This window comes from Carex rostrata, chromosome 4 (genome assembly GCF_964058835.1).
Source record: "Carex rostrata chromosome 4, lpCarRost1.2, whole genome shotgun sequence".
In the NCBI taxonomy this organism is placed as follows: domain Eukaryota; kingdom Viridiplantae; phylum Streptophyta; class Magnoliopsida; order Poales; family Cyperaceae; genus Carex; species Carex rostrata.
Window position 1 is genome coordinate 12953094 of NC_135921.1, and position 19613 is coordinate 12972706.

General features: G+C 34.3%; 2 protein-coding genes and 1 long non-coding RNA gene across 3 annotated transcripts; 2 read left to right on the plus strand and 1 right to left on the minus strand.

The window, feature by feature from the left end:
* Window positions 1-1079: 1079 nt before the first annotated feature.
* LOC144553406 (uncharacterized) lies at window positions 1080-3826 on the plus strand. Its single transcript, XR_013511366.1, has 3 exons — window positions 1080-1551; window positions 2179-2262; window positions 3322-3826. It is a non-coding gene; the product is annotated as an uncharacterized LOC144553406 (long non-coding RNA).
* A 598-nt stretch (window positions 3827-4424) lies between these two features.
* Window positions 4425-6904, minus strand: LOC144553448 (RNA-binding (RRM/RBD/RNP motifs) family protein). The gene is made up of 6 exons (XM_078301620.1): window positions 6567-6904; window positions 5969-6146; window positions 5491-5588; window positions 5278-5374; window positions 4975-5060; window positions 4425-4878 (listed from the first exon to the last, which is right to left on the minus strand). Exons 1-6 carry the CDS (start codon window positions 6798-6800, stop codon window positions 4825-4827), a joined length of 747 nt encoding a protein of 248 aa, XP_078157746.1. The 5' UTR covers window positions 6801-6904; the 3' UTR covers window positions 4425-4824.
* A 6919-nt stretch (window positions 6905-13823) lies between these two features.
* On the plus strand, window positions 13824-14649 carry LOC144552730 (pathogenesis-related protein PR-1-like). Its single transcript, XM_078300724.1, has one exon. It carries the CDS (start codon window positions 13916-13918, stop codon window positions 14414-14416), a length of 501 nt encoding a protein of 166 aa, XP_078156850.1. The 5' UTR covers window positions 13824-13915; the 3' UTR covers window positions 14417-14649.
* The last annotated feature ends 4964 nt before the right edge of the window (window positions 14650-19613 follow it).

Here is a 19613-nt window from a genome sequence, read left to right on the forward strand (position 1 = left end):
TACTAATTTATAACAACGGTCTAAATTAAAATTTAGTTATTATCTCATCGTATATAAATTATTTTGCATCCTTGTTGTTGACACCAGTGTTGAAAAAAGCAGCCATTTAGATTGATTTTGGCTGATTAATCATTGGCGGTGATCAAATTGTCACAAATTTTTCCGATCAAGCAACCGATTATTTGTGATTAATCACTTAGCAGTACTTTGTCCGTCCAACAAGCGCTTAATGTTATTTACAACACTGCAAGTCTATAAATGAACCTGCATGCCCCAAGTTTACAAGGACAACAACAGTTAAATGGACCGGAGGCTAAGTTCCTTTAGGGCCTGTTCGGCCATCTAAAGGGAACGGGAATGGAAATGAAAATATAAATTTTGAATGGGCGAAATATTGTGCGTGTGAATTAATTTTCATAAAGTCAGAGTGAATTTTTTTACCCACGCGCACAGTAAACGATCGAACAGGCCCTTACTGTTACATTCAGAAATTTTAAAACTTGATTAAATTGATAAATCAATCTTTTGGCTTAAATAGAAAGTTAATTAACTAAAACGAAACTAAAATTTTGAAAAAATAAATGAATCATAAAATTATGTACATTAAAATTTAGAGGGTTAAAACATAAAATAAATAGTTGTATTGAGTTCTAATTAGGAGAATAAATATACAAAATTATTGTACCAATAAGATTAATATAAAACTTACGAATTTCATTCAATTATGAATTTTAGGATTTGATTTGATATATATATATATATTGTTTGATAACGAATTATTTAGATTTTAAATTGACAAATAAAGGCCCGAAATATACATACGAATTTAATCGTAAAGTTTTACGAAAATTCGATTCGAATTTATAAAAGAAACGGACCATAAATCAATTAAATGAGACTATACTTGAATTTCAGAATTTTGTGAACCCTTAGATCTATCTCAACACGGATCTTAAATGTTATAATTTAAAGTGTTGAATGATATCAACCACTCATCTGATCCAGCACGGATCTCAAAGCAGCCCATTTAATTTCCTTTCTCTCTTTCTCTCCTCTCCCTCCCTCTACGTGACACAGAACAGACCCCCCCATTCCCCCCCTCTGTTTCTCTTCTACGCCAAACCAAGGGGCCCCGCCCCCTCCCTCTTCCGCCGCTGCCACGGCCAGCAGCGCCGCCGCCGCCCTACGCCCTCTTCTCGGTCCAACCCGCCAGACCAGCCCGCCCCCTCTCTCTCTCTTTTCCCGCCTCTCTTCCCCACCCGTCACAACCCTAACCCGCAAAGACCCGCTGACCCGCGGCCCCACCAGAAAATCCTTCTCTCCCCTCTCTCTCTGACCCGTGTAACAAATATTTCAGATTCTTCACAATTGCCGCTGATTTTTGTGAGCTTTCGAGAAACCCTAGAAATTAGGGTTATGGTGCTGAGCCGTGCCGGTGTTTGATTGGTGCTGCCTTGGTGCTATGGTGCTTGCTTGTGCTCGAGTGAGGTGGCCGCAAGGCGAGACGAAACCCTCGGACCCGATCAATTTCTTTCGACATTTTCTCCTTCGGTTAATTTCTAAAATTCTTGATTTGTGTTTTGATGAATTGAATAATGTCGTAGGAAGTGATTTATTAATTATCAAGTACGGGTTGTTGATTTTCCCGACTCGATCGAATTGTTAGAATAAATTAAGTATAAGGGGCTATGTTGCAAATGATTTTTATTAAGGGTCGGAAATGTAAAAGGTATAGCCATTGTGATTTGTATGAATTAAAGGAGCTAAAATGTAAGAAATTTATTTGTAGGAAATGGTGGCTGGCTATGTATATGATTTATGAATTGGACCTTGATTTGGCACTTGAAATAAGATTATGGTCAGGAAGGTATAAAGAGGAATAAAAATGGTTGAATTGCAAAGTAGACACCATTGTGTGAAACTATATTAATTGAGGACCAATATGAAAAAGATGTGAATTTATATGAATGATAGCCATGACTTTGCGGTTGGGATATACTTGAATCGAATTGAAATGAATAAGACATGATGTGTATATGTAAAGTTGGAATTGGACTTTAATTAAAATGATTATAAATGAGCCGAAAGGTATAAAAGAATTGACGAATTGAAAGACGGCTTTTGGAATCTAAGTTTTGAGAATGTATCCGAACTAAACCAAGTAATCGTATAATATAGGTGTAGGCTCAATCGAGCCAGATTTCGCGAGGCAATTCGAGACGCCTGATCTTTAAATTAAGCGGTACGCTCGTCATAATAAAGGTGCGGGATTCTTGGACTTGTTTGATACTTTATTTTCAGGAATTAAACTGTTTATTCGTTTGTCATGTTGAATGATTAATTGTTGCATATTTTGGAATTCATACTGCATATTGATTCTTGCATAAATGAGAAGGATTGAATGGTTTTGGTTAAGGTTGATTGGCATGTTGGTACGGTTATTAATTGTTTAGTTCTATGAATTGTTCTTGTTGTGAATGAATCTGCCAGGCCGACCTGTTTAGGTGGCTGGTTAAGGTAACGGTGGCCTATCCGTTGACCGGTGTTTATGAATTTGCCAGGCCGACCTGTTTAGGTGGCTGGATAGGGTGACGCTGCTGACTTATGCGTTTGACCTGTTAGAATTTGCCAGACCGACCTGTTTAGGTGGCTGGATAGGGTGACGCTGCTGACTTATGCGTTTGACCTGTTATGGATTTGCCAGACCGACCTGTTAAAGTGGCTGGATAAGGTGACGGTGAGCTATCCGTTGACCATGTGTTATGATTTTGTGAGACTAACCTGTATGTGTGGCTTTGAGATATATTTGCTTGAGATTTAGCAAAGTTGACCTGTATAGGTAACTTTGATTCCGTGTGTTGCATTTGTGTCAAGTTGACCTGTATTGGTGACTTGTAACCGAACCTTAGGAAATGGTTAAGCCAAACAGCAATTGCAGATGGGTGTCCGATAAAGGTTCAGCTTGGTTGGCCATCTGTAGGCGCTTGTAACCCTACAGATGTGGGTTTGATAACGGTTCAGCTCGAAAGAACATCTGTAATTGCTACCAGCCCTAATGAACTGAGTTAGGAATCGAGTTAAGCCAAAATAGATGTTGTGTTTTGAAATCCATATTGAAATTCCGTAAACTGTGTTTCAGGTTGATTAACTGTTGTCGAGTAGTGGCATTCTGTTATTTATGTTTTCTTATATACTGTTGCATTGTTATTGTTTGGGTTTCATTATTGAATATAGAGTTTGATTGCAAGTCCAATAATCTAAACTGTGGCAAATTTCGCACTGAGGATTTATTCTCACCCCCACCCTCCCGATTATTTTCAGGTTTATATTACGGACGCAGCGAGTGAGAATATTGGTAATGCATATAAAAAGATCCACTGCCTTGCGTGTATATGTGACGCTTGATTTATACACGCGGCAGGCTGTCAGACCCGGTGGATTTGGGGTGTGACACTTACTGTGGGCCGATATTGACTGAACTAATTCTTAGCTTTTACAATGGTCCAAGAATTATGCTTGTTACTATATTTTTAACAGTTTATTTAGTTTCACGAGTTCTATTGTTTAATGTCTTGTATATTTTCCAAGCTTCTAAATAGCTAGCTATAGCGGTTTTGGACCTAGAAAGCTAAGCTACGGGGTAAAACTGCGCTAATCGAGCTACGGCCGCTATAGCACTAATAGCGGTCCGCTATAGCGTGTAGCGCGTAGCGGCAATAGCGGTCCGCTATGCTACATTGGCTTATGATTTTGCAATTTTAATGGACGTTAATGTCCAGATGGGCTTTTTTTTTACTTTATCAAACTATATCAATATAATGGAACATGTGCGGACTATACCGCTATATCAATTAAATTTTGTATTATGCATTATTGTTGGGTTTTCCAAAAATGAAAAATTAAAACAATGCCTAGGGACTTTGTCCGTGAGAAATTGAATTTCAATATGAATATTATAACTTCTTAATCAATTTGGTGTTTTTTTTTTCTTGATGAGACATGTTTACTATTAGTAGAAATATAAAATATAATTTTTGAAATAAGAAAACGCTATTTATGATAGCTTCCGCTATAGCTGCGCTATTCACTAAAGCTTTTTTTTTTTTGTCTCCCCGCTATGCCGCTATAAACACTATTTAGAACCTTGATATTTTCCAATAAATTTAAGTTAGGGGCTTCACCCCTATTGCATTTTGTCAAATACACCGTGTTTATGTTTACCATTAAATTAATTTGCAATCCATACAAGATTGGGTGTGAACGTTTATTGCGTGTTAAGCTTCAATGGCTAATTCCATCATAATTTGGGTTGCAAATTTGATCAGTCTAATTGTCCTACTTGAAATTATAGTTCACATGAACAAAGCACAGTGATGAATTCTATTTTTAAATATTGGATGATAATCAGTAAACAACAGCAAATCTATCAAACCCTGATAATTTATCCCTTCCAGGCACAGTCATTTACATTACAGCAACCAGGACATCATAAATAAACGAAAGGATGTTTAGAAATAGAAACTCAATGTAATAAGGATAAGACAATAATACAATAAGAGGAGAACTACTTGTTTACGGGAACGGCGTAATTGATCCTGATTTACCACGAGAGCTAAAACGGTTACTCAAACACCTACAAGTTTGGTCGCCTTGTGAAACGGGTCTTCATATCACTTTTTTTTTTTATCAGAATTTGGAATTTTCTGTGTAGTAACTCCTCAATATACCTAATCACCATTTGGAAATTCTCTCAACAGGCAAAAAAAAATGAAGCATTTTTTTGCAAATTTCGCTGTCAAAAGTCTCATATTAGCTTTCCCAGCTTCACTTGTGCAGGATACTTTTCTTTTGCATCTTTTGTTTCTTCTGGGGGTGATTCTAGAAAAGATATTAAGAAAAAGAATATAAGCATCTACAACCCTTAAAGACCAGAAAAGGTTTACTTTAAATGAGAATAAACATAAACAAGATTACCTTGTGTCTTTCCATAGCCTCCACATCAGTCCTCTCCTTCCAATTGCTCTTGCGCAATTTGATAGGTCTGTTACCGACATATTTTCCTATTGAGAAATATGCAAAGGCATGTTAGAAGTATATTTTATCTCGGAAGTCAAAATTCAGCTAACACATGAATTTAAGAACTTCATATGAGAGTTCCAGAACCCTGCCTTGTTCCTTAATTATAAACAAAGATTAAACTCACCAAACCAATGATACAAACGGAAGAAGATGCTACACAAATAAATGCAAAAGAAAAAAATGCATATGTATACTGACCGTTCATTTCTTTTATTGCAGCAGCAAGGTCTGACGGGTTGGAGAAACTAACAAATCCATACCCTTTGGTTTTTCCTGTCCTCTTATCTCTTATCACCTACAACAAATTATCAGCATCTTAAATATCATATGAAAATTCAGAAATCAAAACGGAAAGGGAAAGAAAAAATAAGGCATAGAGAAGCAGAATATAAGCAGGAGTGCGGGACCCACCCTGGCCATGTTGAAGTGGGGAAATCGCGAGAAGGCCTTTGTAAGAACATCATCATTGACTTCATTTCCGAGATCTCCACAAAATAACCTGAAATCATCTGCATATAACAAGAATTAACAAGCAAAAAAAAAATCAGACAAAAAATAAAGGCTAGAAGAAATCAAATTTAACTGCAGCATACCACAATAGTCAATATGACTAAAATCAGGTCAGGTTAGTCAGGTCAGTTCTGGTCAACCGGTCCAGGCTATGTTATGTCTTAGTTGGTTCAAAATCTAGGATAGTCGCTTCAGGTCATCTCATGTTCAGGGCATTTGACAACTCAAAATTCTTAGGGGCAAGATATTGGTCAAGGCTCAGATCATCTGAATGTTAGAAATTGCAAGGTAAGAGACAAACACCACGATTTCTGAAACAGTGGGCATGGATGGCAATAGCTGGTACACAAGGTGTACAGAAAATGTGTATTGTACTTACTCTCTGGCCATTCAGCAAGAGTGGGGTCTTCCCAGGTATGGCCTGCAGCCTTACGTGGGACCGCCTTCTTTTTGGCCTCAGCCTTGTGCTCCACTTCACTGTTTGCCAGTGCTGCCTTCACACTCTCTAATGCTTCCGGTGTGATCGTCTGTGCATCTCTCTGAAAAAGTTGATGTGCCTACAACCACACCATGAATTTCCTTTAATAAGGGAATTAAAGTATCATGTATTTCCTTTAATATACAATATATCATACATACATAGCCTTCTAAAGAAGGTTCAGTATGAGTAAGGCCACTCTTCTATAGACTTCTGCATAAAAATATGCCTAGCACTTTTGAGGAAGGAAAATATAACAGTTCTAAGTTCTAATCTTTGCGAGCTATCTGTGTATTTCTGGTTTCTAATGGGAATACATTATAATACTTTTTTAAGGATTTGAAGTTTGGATTACAGAAAATATAAAATGACCCAAAATTGTTAATACTATCAACAAAATTGTATTGGTACAGCTTTCTCGAGGATCACTGGGAACTGTAGACAACAGTAAAATTGGTTTTTAACAGCAATCAGCAAAGGTAAAGAAAGGAAGAAAAACCTGGTGGTATTGGGGTAACGGCGTGAAGGAAGCAGAAGCTGGAGCTACGCTATACGTAGGATTCGTTACTGGATTAGGTACCGCATAAGGCCGTGGAGGCGTAACTACCGAGGGGGGATTGCTCTGTTGGAGATGGAAAGGTACCGGAAAGTAGGTAAATGAGCCTGATACAGTCCCAGGCGGGTTGTAGATACCACTACCTGCACCACTACTGCTCGGTTGTTCCCTCGACATGGCGAGGAATTGCAAGGGGAGAGAAGGATCTAAGTCTTCTAGGGTTAGAGTCGGTGGTCGGAGTCGGAAAGAGGAGAAAGGAGAAAGGTTAAGCGGATTCGAGTTTGGTGGATCTGTGAACAGTGGATCAAAATAGACCTTGTCACAAATGGGCCGGGTTTGGGGTTTACATTAGGAGGCCCATTTGTTTTGGTTGAGTCATTTGGATTGCTCAAATTTGATGCTATAAAATTGCAAAGTGTGTATGTTTAAAAGTAGCTTGTAGCTCCAATATTAATTGATCAGAAACGAACGTGTTGAATTTATGATTTTAGACCGACAACTGTCATTTCATCTTTGAGCAATTTAGATTCAAAATTGTAAGATACTTTTTAGATTTAAAATGATAATAACACAAAAGTAGTTGGCTCAACAAGGGCCGAAATTTTTATTAATACCATTTAAAATTTTAAAATAAACCAAAACACTCCTGAAATTGGGAAATTCTAAAAAAACCCGGGCCACTAATTCAATCAGAGGCCCTATTTTTTAGGAGTTGTAGATTGAATTGGCGACCCAAGTATTTTTTTTATCTCCAAAAAATATGGCTTTTTGGTTTATTTTTTTTTAGATTATGGTATAAATATAAATTTCGGCAACAAGAGCACTTTCTTCAAAGGTCAGAAATTTATAAAATCTGCGTAATTACAAGCTATTTGTTTTAAGATGCTTGTCCTTGTTTGATTTTGTGTAATACTGTAATTAATGGCCTTTGTAGAGCTTTAATATGAGTTATTTAATATGGCTACTTTTTTTATTTTTGTGACATGCTAAAAAATTTCAAAGCTTTTCTGATGTTCCCTTGGAATTGGATGAAAATCAGAGAAATTAATTGTTTAGCTCTAAATAGACATTGCATGTGTATGATTTGGAATTTTAAGAAATTTACAAGTTTGATTTTTTTTTTTTTTTTTTTTTTTGAGGGGGGGGGGGGGGGGGGGGGGGGGGGGGGGGGGTGGTGGGCTAAATTTTGTTGAGGTTTTCTTCAGCACGATTTGAAAATTATAGTTTCAAAACTGCTGATTGTAAATGTTGGAGATTTCTTGGAAATATCTATGAGGTTTTGCTGAAAATTTTAAGGTATACCGGGTTTCATGCAAAACCCAAACCCAAAGAACTGGTACAAATCTGTACCAATCTGTACCTGCTGATGTTTTAAAAGGTAACAAATTATGTGAGCACAAAGTTGTAACTTGTAAGAACAATTTTTGCCCGTACACCATCTGATCAAAATAACAAAGCTAGGAAAAAAATCCAACGGCTATAAAGAACATTACGATGTACAGTTTCTATCACAAGAAAATAACTAATACATTGCAATGCATAGGCATTTTTGTATATTGAACTATAAATTACCGAATTCAAAGTCCAAATAATCGATTCAAACCATTCATCTTGTTCTCCATATTAATATGTGTTTGGAGACCAAATTTTATATTTTTTTGAAAATTGTTTACTATTTTTTTAGATTTATTGAAATCACTGTTTTTTTATAGTCGAGATTTTTCTGAAAAACAATGATTTTCAATAAATCTAAAAAAATAATAAAAAGTTTCCAAAAAATGTAAAATTTGGTTTCCAAACACATATTAATATGGAGAAAATGATGAACGGTTTGGATCGGTTATTTGAACTTTGAATCCGGTGATTTATAGTATAATATACAAAAATGCCTATGCATTGCAATGTATGGTAACCTTACTATATATATATATATATAGAGTTAGGCTGGGGTGCTATGGATAGCATAGTGGCCTCTATGCTACGGCTCAATATTCGAGTTTTCAAAATCCAAACGGTCGATCCGAACCGTTCATCTTATTCTCCATATTAATATCTGCTTGGAGACCAAATTTTACATTTTTCTGAATTTTTTTACTATTTATTAAGTATTTTACAAAATTGTTGATCCAACGGTGGCTGCACAAAACAGTAAAACCGTTGGATTAGCGATTTTCAAAGTGGCTTAATAAATAGTAAAAAAATTCAGAAAATTATAAAATTTGGTCTCCAAGCAGATATTAATATGGAGAATAAGATGAACGGTTCGGATCGACCGTTTGAATTTTGAAAACTCGAATATTGAGCCGTAACATAGAGGCCACTATGTTATCCATAGCACCCCAGCCTAACTCTATATATATATATATATATATATATATATATTTGCCTCCCTTGTGGAATTAAAATCTCTGGTCCGGACTCAATGTATAATTTTAAATTATTCATGAATTACATCCAAATTATTTATGAATCACAGATTATTAATTCCGTTGAATCTTTTGTAAATTATTAAGTTATCACTATAGTAACTACCATGAGGCTGTTAGAAGTCTGAAAGCCCAATGGTGGTGAGTAAAAATAATCAAGAATATATTTCCAAACCGATATAAATATCATGTATTGACTTTTATTCCTCCTCTATCATTGAACAAATAAGAGGCCTTTTTTTTTTTTCTTTTTTTTTTGAAACTGCTCTGTATTTCTTTAACCACAATTGGACTGTTTCTGCGTTAGGTCCACCCATTGCGGCACAATTTAATAAGTAGGTCCCAAACTGGCCAAACAACTATTTTCCTAGTACTAGTAATCTAGTATTATAGCATTATTGGCCCGCGATGGCACACTGTCCTTTTTTTATAAGTAAAAAGGGAAAATTTTAAGCTTAATTTTACTTCATGTCCTTTTTTTTATGAATATGTGTGGCTACGGTTATTTGCAATGCGCAGGTGTGTAGGAAATAAATCTGCTGTAATTTTAAAGGAATCACAGGACTATGACTGGCAAAAAAGCTCCTAGCTCGTGGCCCGCTTGGTATTCGCCCGTGACTCGATCGATAACAGCTCGTTCGTTAGTGGATCGAGTTAAAATTAGCTCGCTCGCTACATACTCGAGCCAGAATTAATGAGTTTGAGTTTGGCCTGGCTCGGCACGAGCCAGCTCGGTCGTTAACGAGCTATTTAATATACATAGTTTAATAGTTTAATTGGATCCGTTCACTTCAGATTGGGGATATTATGGTGTATGAATGTTATAGCCAATGTTATGGCAATTGCACTTTGGACTGTGTTTAAGTTGATTGGTAATATTGTATGGAATATGTGTGAATTAATTATAAGCAATTAAGTTAATTTGTATGAATTTGTTTGATTTGATATGCATTAATTTATTCTGTGAATATGTTTGTATGAATTTAGGATTTTGATATATTTGTATGTATGAATTTAGCTGTAAAGTTAATTTATAGTAGTTGATTTGCTTAATTATAATTGAATTAAGAGTATTCCTCAGTAATTAGTTATATAAATATTATTTTGTTTTAGCCATAATTGATAATATGTGTTTTGAAAATTTAAGATATAGCAGGAAAGAAAATATACAAAATTATAAATATGCCAAGCTAGTAACGAGCTAGCTCGGCTCGCTCGAAGAAGTCACGAGTCGGTCTTGAGCAATAATTTTAGCTCGGAACCTAAAATCCAAACTCGCTCGCTCAACTTGATACACCAACAAGCCGAATACGAGTGTGACCTAGCTCGCTCTTTAACAGCTCGTTGCCACCCCTACACAGGACCATGTTATTCTGATCTTAGTCGTTGACTTTATTGAGATTCAGGTAAAAAAAAATTTTACCCTCAGATTCACACATGAAAAAATTTGAACGGTTGTGATAGGAATAATATAGTCATGTGATTACTTTAGAATAACATTAGATTTATATCTAGATGGGTATCATATCTCAGTTTTCAAAGTTTAAAGAATACATCTAAACTGCCGAATATGATTTTCGTATGAAAATATACTTACATGTAAAATTTTATATTTTTTCTATCTTTTTCTTATTATTTTTTTAGATAGATAAAATATCACTGTTTTTAGATGTGTGAGAATCTTTAGATTAGATGACATCTGAATTTTGACTTCAACTTTACTCAAAAGTAAAAATAAAAATAGAATAAAATGTATATTTTTCTAACTTTTTCTTACTATCTTTTTACCAATTTAATAAAATAATAAGAAAATTCTAAAATATGTAAAATTTGGTCTCCATTCATATGAAAATCATGTTGAATAATTGTGCTTGTGTGTTTAAATTTAAAAAAAATGAAAATATCCATAGCACTGACCTATGTATGCATTGCAAAGGACCACAATACCAGAATTTAGATTAGATTAGGTTAAGTTTTGCCATTATTTGTTCCAGTTAATTTGAATATTTATATTTTGAGTACTTTTCCTGATATGCAAGATTAATGGTAAAAATTTACCTATAATTATATAAGTCTTGTAACATTTCAACTTGGATCTGATGTTCTAATATTATATGAACTAATTAATGATTGTGAGCAGAACTAGGGTGTTCTTAAGCTCACCAAGGTGTTTGGTGAGCTTAACTCCAAAATATATTATATCAATTTCAAACGACAAATTTAAGCTGTTGAAATCTATCTACTTTACAAGTGATAAATTTACATGCAAAGATTCATTTTTAGTGCATTCATTTTTTAACACTTTTTGACCACTTGACTTTATACAAAATTAACTCGAAATTCTAAAAACTTTACATGTATATTCATCACTCGTGAAGTAAATTGGTTTCAACAGTTTGAATTTATTGTTTGAAGCTAATCTAATAGATTTTGGAGTTAAGCTCACCAAACACCAAACAACTTGGTGAGCTTAAGATCACCCTAGTTCTACTCAATGATTGTTCTAATAATTTGAGATAAATAGTAACAATTTATTATGTTACTATTTATCTCAAACAAGAAGCTCATGATTCAGTATATTTTAGTGTATAATTATTTGAGAAGGCAAATTGTAGTTATCGTAAAAGGTTGGATGCGCATGAGATGATTAAAAAGATCCAATTGTATAAAAATAATAGTACAATAATGTCCTCTACGAAGAATCAGTATTAGATTTAGTGGAAAACAATGTCCTCTGTTATGAGAAGTTACAGATTTGAAATTTTAAAATTCATATGTGATATTTCTTATAGATATTAATTTAGTTGGGTTATCTTGACTTCAACTTTACTCAAAAATAAAATTAAAATAATGACCTCGATGATGATTGTAGGTTTAAAATTCGAATAAAATTTTATTATTAATAATTAAAGCTAAGTAAATTATTCTTATCTTTATCATGAAAAGCAAAAATACAACTATATTAACACTGAACATAAATCAGAATTCTTTGAAGACTAATTCATTCACAAGGCAAATTAGTGTCACTAATCAAATTTTTTTAATTCACCCAAACCAAAAAAATATAACTATTCTGATTGGCATGATGAATATTCTGATTAGCTCCAATAAGATAGAAAAGAATGTCTTTAATTTCTTATTGATCAGGATATATAAGAAAATAAAGTAAAATAATACTGCTCTTCATCTGCAATGGATGACATTTAAAACTTATACCTCTTTAGGTGGACCTAACCGAATATAATGCCTCAATGATCACATAACATGCATGCTGGACGGTGTGTTGCCGCTAACAACTCAATAATAAGGAAATTTTTTATCAATAGAAATTATAAAATTTGTACGTACGGAAACAGAAAGAGTACTTAGATTGTAACAAATTTAAAAATATCTGACTCAATGAGTCCGATTCAAATATATGGATCGTCCAGATTCATGAGTATATTTTATTTTAATAAAAAGATAGACATTGAATGAAAAAATTGGAATGTAGAGGCCACATAAAATCAGATAAAAATTGGATCGGTTTCAATGATGATCCAAGACTTTTTTTTTTTTTTGAAAAAGTTAGAAGGATTGGTCTCTACCGAATTTTACAAAAGAAAAAAAAATTGAATCTAACTCATTGAGTCAGATTCACTTAGCATCAGATTAAATGTGACATACAATTTTTTTCTTTTTTATCGTTTAAATATATATATATAGAGAGAGAGAGAGAGAATGACTAAGCTCAAATCGTTTGTTCCTGGACTCAGGAACAAACGACTCGGTTCTCTGATTTTAAAAGTTCAAACGGCCGATCCAAACCGTTAGATGTTTAATCTATATTAAAATGTGCTTGGAGACAAAATTTTATATTTTTTGGAATTTTTTTACTATTTATTAAGATGGTTTGAAAGTCGCTGTTTTTTTATGGTGCAGACTTTTAATAAAAACAGCGATTTTCAAACTATCTTAATAAATAGTAAAAAGATTCCAAAAAATATAAAATTTTGTCTCCAAACACATTTTAATATAGATTAAATATCTAACGGTTTGGATCGGTCGTTTGAACTTCGAAAATTAGAGAACCGAGTCATTTGTTCCTGAGTTCAGGAGTAAACGATTTGAGCTTAGCCACACACTCTCTCTCTATATATATATAGAGAGAGAGATGAGCTATGGTGCATTGCAATGCATAGTCACCCTTGTACATTGGACCATAAATCATAGATTCAAAGTCCAAATAACCGATCCAAGCCGTTCATCTTGTTTTCCATATTAATATGTGCTTGGAGACCAAATTTTATATTTTTTGGAATTTTTTTACTATTTTTTTAGATTTATTGAAAATCTGAAAATTCGAGTGAACAGTAAAAACAGTAAAAAATTTTGGACCACCGGATCAGTAATTTTCAAAGTGGCTTAATAAATAGTAAAAAAATTCCAAAAAATGTAAAATTTGGTCTCCAAGCACATATTAATATGGAGAACAAAATGAACGGTTTGGATCGGTCATTTGAAATTTGAATCGGTGATTTATGGTCAAATGCATAAAGATGCCTATGCATTGCAATGCACCATAGCCCATCTCTCTCTCTCTATATATATATATATTTATGGATTTGGATCATTGAGACCAATCCATATATTTGGATTGGACTCATTAAATTATATTTTTCTAAATTTGTTACAATCCAAGTACTTTTTTTGTTTCCGTACGTACGAATTTAATAATTTCTATTGATAAAAAATTTCCCAATAATAATCCAATCAATCCATATATATATACGCTCACGGTCACAACTCAGATAGGCCCCATAAAACACCTAAGAAACCCAAATCCAAACCATTTCCTTTTCATACTAGAACCTCTAATCAATCACCATGGCAACGTCCCATACCACCACCCCTTTCATCCCCATTTTAGCCTTCTCTCTTATTCTCTCCCTTCAAAGTGTTACTGTCATGGCGCAATACTGGCCGAATGATTTCTTGATTCCACACAACATTGCCCGTGCCGAGCTGGGGCTGAAGTCGCTCAAGTGGGACCAAAGTGTAGCATCATACGCACAATGGTACGCCAACCAAAGACGCGGTGACTGCCAGCTGAAGCATTCGAATGGTCCGTATGGAGAGAACTTGTTCTGGGGTAGTGGGGTCGGGTGGACCCCTGCGCAGTGCGTGGCTGCATGGGTGGCAGAGAAGCCGCAATACAACTACTACACAAACTCGTGCAACGGCATGTGTGGCCACTACACGCAAATCGTTTGGAGGAATACTCGGAGGGTGGGTTGCGCTATGGTCGTTTGTGACGGCGGGAGAGGTACATTCTGCGTTTGTAGCTACGACCCGCCGGGGAATTACGTCGGCCTAAGGCCGTATTGATTCGAACAAGGAGTGTTTTTTTTTTTTAAGATATAAAAGCATTTTATTTTGTGGGGCAAAGGCGATAATTAAAAAATGTGCAAGGCTTTTTGCTTCGGAGGAATTAAAACTAATTAGATTTGAGACAGATTATTTGGTGGGTGGGTGGGTGCTGGGTGGGTGTATGTGCTTTGATTTGTTCGTTGTAAAGTTTCGATTATTGTCTCTCAAATATTAAATATACTTAAATAATATACAGTAAAGGAATCTAATTCGGTGCTTTTGTTGAATAGAACGGCTTAAATAATATTTATATCATGTAGTCGTCGCAGTACATGCTTTTGAGCCAAAAGTTGAGATTTACAAATTGTCAAATTTCTCCTGATCCAAATAAATGCAATGCATTTCTTGTTTGACAAGATAATAAATAAATCAGATGCTGGTAAAAGCAAACTCTTCTTTCCTAATAAAATGATATTATTCGTTTCAAATATCGAGATGGTCATCAATTAATACTGTTTAGTGGCTTTATTCTTGTTTAACAAAGTTGACTGGGGCAAGGTCCAGTGCTTCTCGTCCTCAATTTTTTTATGAAAACTTTCAGCGAGAGAAAAAGTGTTACTATTTGAGATGCTAAGGCCGTGCTCCAGAATCCAGATGGGTAGATATCCAGTGGCGTAGTCCGGATTTTTATCAGGAGTAGGCAAAATTAATTATTATTATTATTTTATTTAAATTATTAAATAATTTTCATTGGAAGTGGAATCGGTAATTGACCATGAATTAAAATCGAGAAAATCGGTATAAATCAACTGAATCGAACACTCGATTTTTTCGAAAAATTATTAACATACAAAAATTAATCTGAAATATTGAAGTATTAAATTTTATTTTGCATTATAGTTCACAAGACTCTTCTATTAAAATTCAGTCCATTTTGAATAGTTAAACCTAATAAAAATAATTTAATGCATTACATTAAATTTTAGTATATTACTTTATAAAACATTTTATTCTATTCCTTTCCAAAAAAAAAAATGTTTACTGTGGTTCCACTATCATATCATTCTTAATCACCTTCCTCTTGTCGGTATATTTCAAAATAGATTGATGAAAGACTACCAAATTTGTAACGACGACTCGGCCAATTTTACTAATCGAGAGCTTTGACTCAGTCAGGAGTAGACAAAACTCAAAACCAGAGATAGACAAAACCCAAATCCATAAATAGACAAAACCCAAATCCAAACTAACTATATACAAACTTGGCACCGTATTCCAAAATCCAGGGGTAGGCAACTGCCTACCCCTGGAATAAGCTGGCTCCGCCACTGTAGATATCCCTTCATTAAAGGGAAGGAATTGGAGCGAAGGAGAAGATGAGAAGATAGCGGGTTGCCCACGTCGCGATCCTGCTCCAGAGAAAGATAATCAGAGAGAGAAGGAGAAGAATGCGCTACTGTAGCGAGGGTAAACCGCTGTGCAAAGTTTCAAAATTCGTAACCCCCAATTTGGGGTGTAGAATTTACTGTAGCGAGAGAAACAGCATTGGAGCTCTTCCTTCTCCTTCCTTTGAGCTCAACGTTTGTGGAGCACAGCCTAAAGTTTTGATCTTGGATTCAAATCTGCTTCTATATTGAGAAAAATAAGCAGATTTGAATCCAAGATCAAAACCTTAGAGTTTGTGAAGCACAGCCTAAGAATCATTTCCTTTCTCTTTTATGTCTCTCTCTCTTATAAAACAGCAAAGAATGGAGTCCATTTTTCTAAAAAGTGGAGTCCACTAGGATCATTGAAAAACAGCGGCCTAAGTCTTTTATATAAACACCTAGTTGATCTTTACAAGTATATGATTCATTTATATAAGCACCTAAAGAAAATAATGTTGCTCATTAGATTTGAGGAGAGAAGGTAGGATAAAGAAGTAATCTTCTCTCCACTTTGATTTTGAAATTACAACATTTGAATAATTTTTATATAAAGTTTATCTTTTTCTTTTCTTTCTTTCTTTAAAATTTAACGTTATGAAACAAGTGAACAAAATTCAGTCAAATCCGATCTCACTTATTCTTCCCTTTTCTCTCGTCCTCTCTCCTCTTGTGAAGCACATTCGAAAACAACATGCGCGGAGAGGAAGAGTTTCATTTTTCTTAATTTTTTTTTTCTTCCTTCTCGTGCGACAGTTCAATTTGAACGAAAAAAAAGGTGACCACATCCCCTAGATGCGGTCCAAAAAAGGTGGCCGCATCTAGGGGATGCGGCCGTGTCAAAATTTAAATTTTTTAGAAATTGTGGTTGTTTAGTTTATTTTTTTTTGGGTTATGATATATTTGAAAATTTCGGATCAAATTAGGGACACAAATTTTATGTAGTCCGTCATGTGGTGGTGTGAAAGAGAGAAGACTGAACCAAAATTTTTGTCACTCAATGTCTGAACCGAAACTTTAGTTCGGTTGGTACTGTTGGGCAAAATATTAATTAAGATGGAGAAAATAGAGGATCACAGAAGAAACCAATACAACAAGCAAACAAATACAAAAAAAATAAGAGAAGACAAGATTTTACGTAAAACTCTTTTAGAAAAAATCACGGAAGCACAAGACATAAATCCACTAAATCAAAGAAGTTTTACAAGTACAGGAGATTAGAATTTTCAATAGCACTCTCTTACAAATTTCAAAATAAAGAGAGTAAAATTCTAGAAGACTTGATGGAGAGGCAACAAAGACATAAAGCATCGGCTTGAACTCGATCAACTCACGAAATTGCTCTAACCAGAGAAGTTACAGCTGATGCTTTGCTCTCTTTGAAAAAAAAACAATCAATTTGTCTGCTGAATAAAAAATGATTGCCTTTCTAAAAATAGAAAACAAAATGCCTCTTCTTCAAGGACTTGTTTGGTCGGTGGCATTGTTATATTTCACATTGCGAGATCAAATATTTCTATGAAAAGGTGAAGCACGTTATATTCACATGAGTGATCAACTGATTCAAATTTAGCAAGGTACGCCTCCACATGACAAGTTGCAATCTGATACATATTTTATTGTTATATATATATACATGTCAATAGCACATTCTAAGTTGAATTGAAATCTCATGCATGTTTATTTAGAATGCAAAATTCAATTCACATAAAGAGCAAACTAATGTTGCATAGTGGGAAGCTTGTGGGATTTTCATTAAATTATGATATTGACATTTTGTAGCTGGAGGAATATATAGAGGTTGGCATTTGAGCGGTTACATGTTCATCATTACCAAAGTTAGCCTCTATAATGAATTGAATTAGTGCCCCAGTTGTGCTCTTAATTTAATGTGATAAACTGATAATTAATCCGTAAGTAACTAATTTAATTAATCTTCTGCAATGGTTAGTAGAAATCATGAAAGTTCTCTTTATCTCTATTCAAAAAAAAAAAAAAAAAAAAAGGATAAGAAGACAATTATCATCTTACTGTTATTCATGGATTAAAAAAATATTTATATCTCATTGGTCCTACAAATTAGCACTCACTGATATTAAAATATTTACAATCCTAACTTAGCTATCTAAATCTTAACAGAATATGTCTACATCTGAACCTCTGCTACCACTTAATTTACCAGTATAATTATGACCGGTTGCCTCTTATCCCTCTCAGAAGCAACCCTCGCTGCCTCACATGCCTCACCACCTCGCTGCAGCCGCCTCGCATCTCTCACCACGCGCATAGGAGTGTAGAGGGGATGGTTAATCCCTCTCTGCCTCTCTCGCAAACAACTCTCGTTGCCTTAATTATCATTAGATAAAAAAATAGTTGTATATATATAATTTGTTATTGCACGTATAATAGTCAAATAAATAATACGATGTCATATTATTATAGGGAAGGTTAAAATATTTTATATCTTTCGTATCTCAATATGTCTCACATGTTATATTTTCATTTTTAAATTATTCTATTTGAGATATAAAATGTGAAGTATGATGAAGCATCTGAATTCTTATTATTATATATTATATATTGTTATTTATTTTAGTTAGTATGAGTTTGTAGAAGAGGTTTGGTGGGGTGGGGATGCTTCTTCTCCGGTTCAATCCGGAGAACATATGGACGGATGGATTTAGATTCCTATTTTGAGTTTGAATCTGCACCGTTCGCTATAAATTGATATGGATCTTAAAATAATTGTGAATATTCAAATTAGTTCGAACTGGACTGGATTTTAATCAAACGGTCCGAATTAACTTCAAACTCAAATTTTACGTTATTTAAAGATATGGACCTGAGAAAAAAAAAAAACAGTTCTTTAAATGCTATTTAAAAAACTACATATAAATATGGAAGCTGATAACAGTACCCGCGCTACAGTACCTGCACTGTACCTGCAGGGGAACTACCGAAAATTAAATGTGAAAAAATAACTTTTTGTGGGGATCACAAAAATTCCACAATTCGAATTTTTTCCCTAAAGCATTAAAATCTATGCATAGAAGTATTTATACCTATGTACGGAAGTATTTATAGCTATGAGGTGAACAATTATTTATTGTGCGGGTACTAGGGGTGCAAACAAATCGGATACGGATCGGATAGTGGTAAAACCATATCCGTATCTGTTTTTATTTTTCGGATACGGATACGGATACGGATCGGATATTAGACGGATACGGATATGGATCGGATATTAACCGGATAAGGATACGGATATCCGCTTTTTATAATAGTGAATAACATAATTTTTTTCATAATATATATTAAACTATATAATATATATCTACTATTCGGATACGGATAATTAAAATTCAAAACCATATCCGTATCCATATCCGCACGGATATTCGGATATCCGTATTAAATTTTCGGATACGGAGTCGGATACGATTGGATAATATCCAACCCGTTTGCAACCCTAGTGGGTACTATAGCGCTAAAATTATAGTACCCGTAGCACTGTACTCGCACTGTACCTGTGGGGGAACCACCGAAAATTAAATGCAGAAAGATAATTTCCTGCAAGGACTGCAAAATCTCCACAATTTTATTTTCATATTATTAATATCTACGCAATTTTTTCTTTCAAATGACATCCATAATGACGTACTTTCAGACTCGTCATCATGCAAGTATTTATAACTCACTGTACAAGTATTTATACCTATACTTGCAAGTATTTTTTACATATGACACTGAAAGTATTAATATCTAAGTATTGAAAGTATTTATAAGTATAC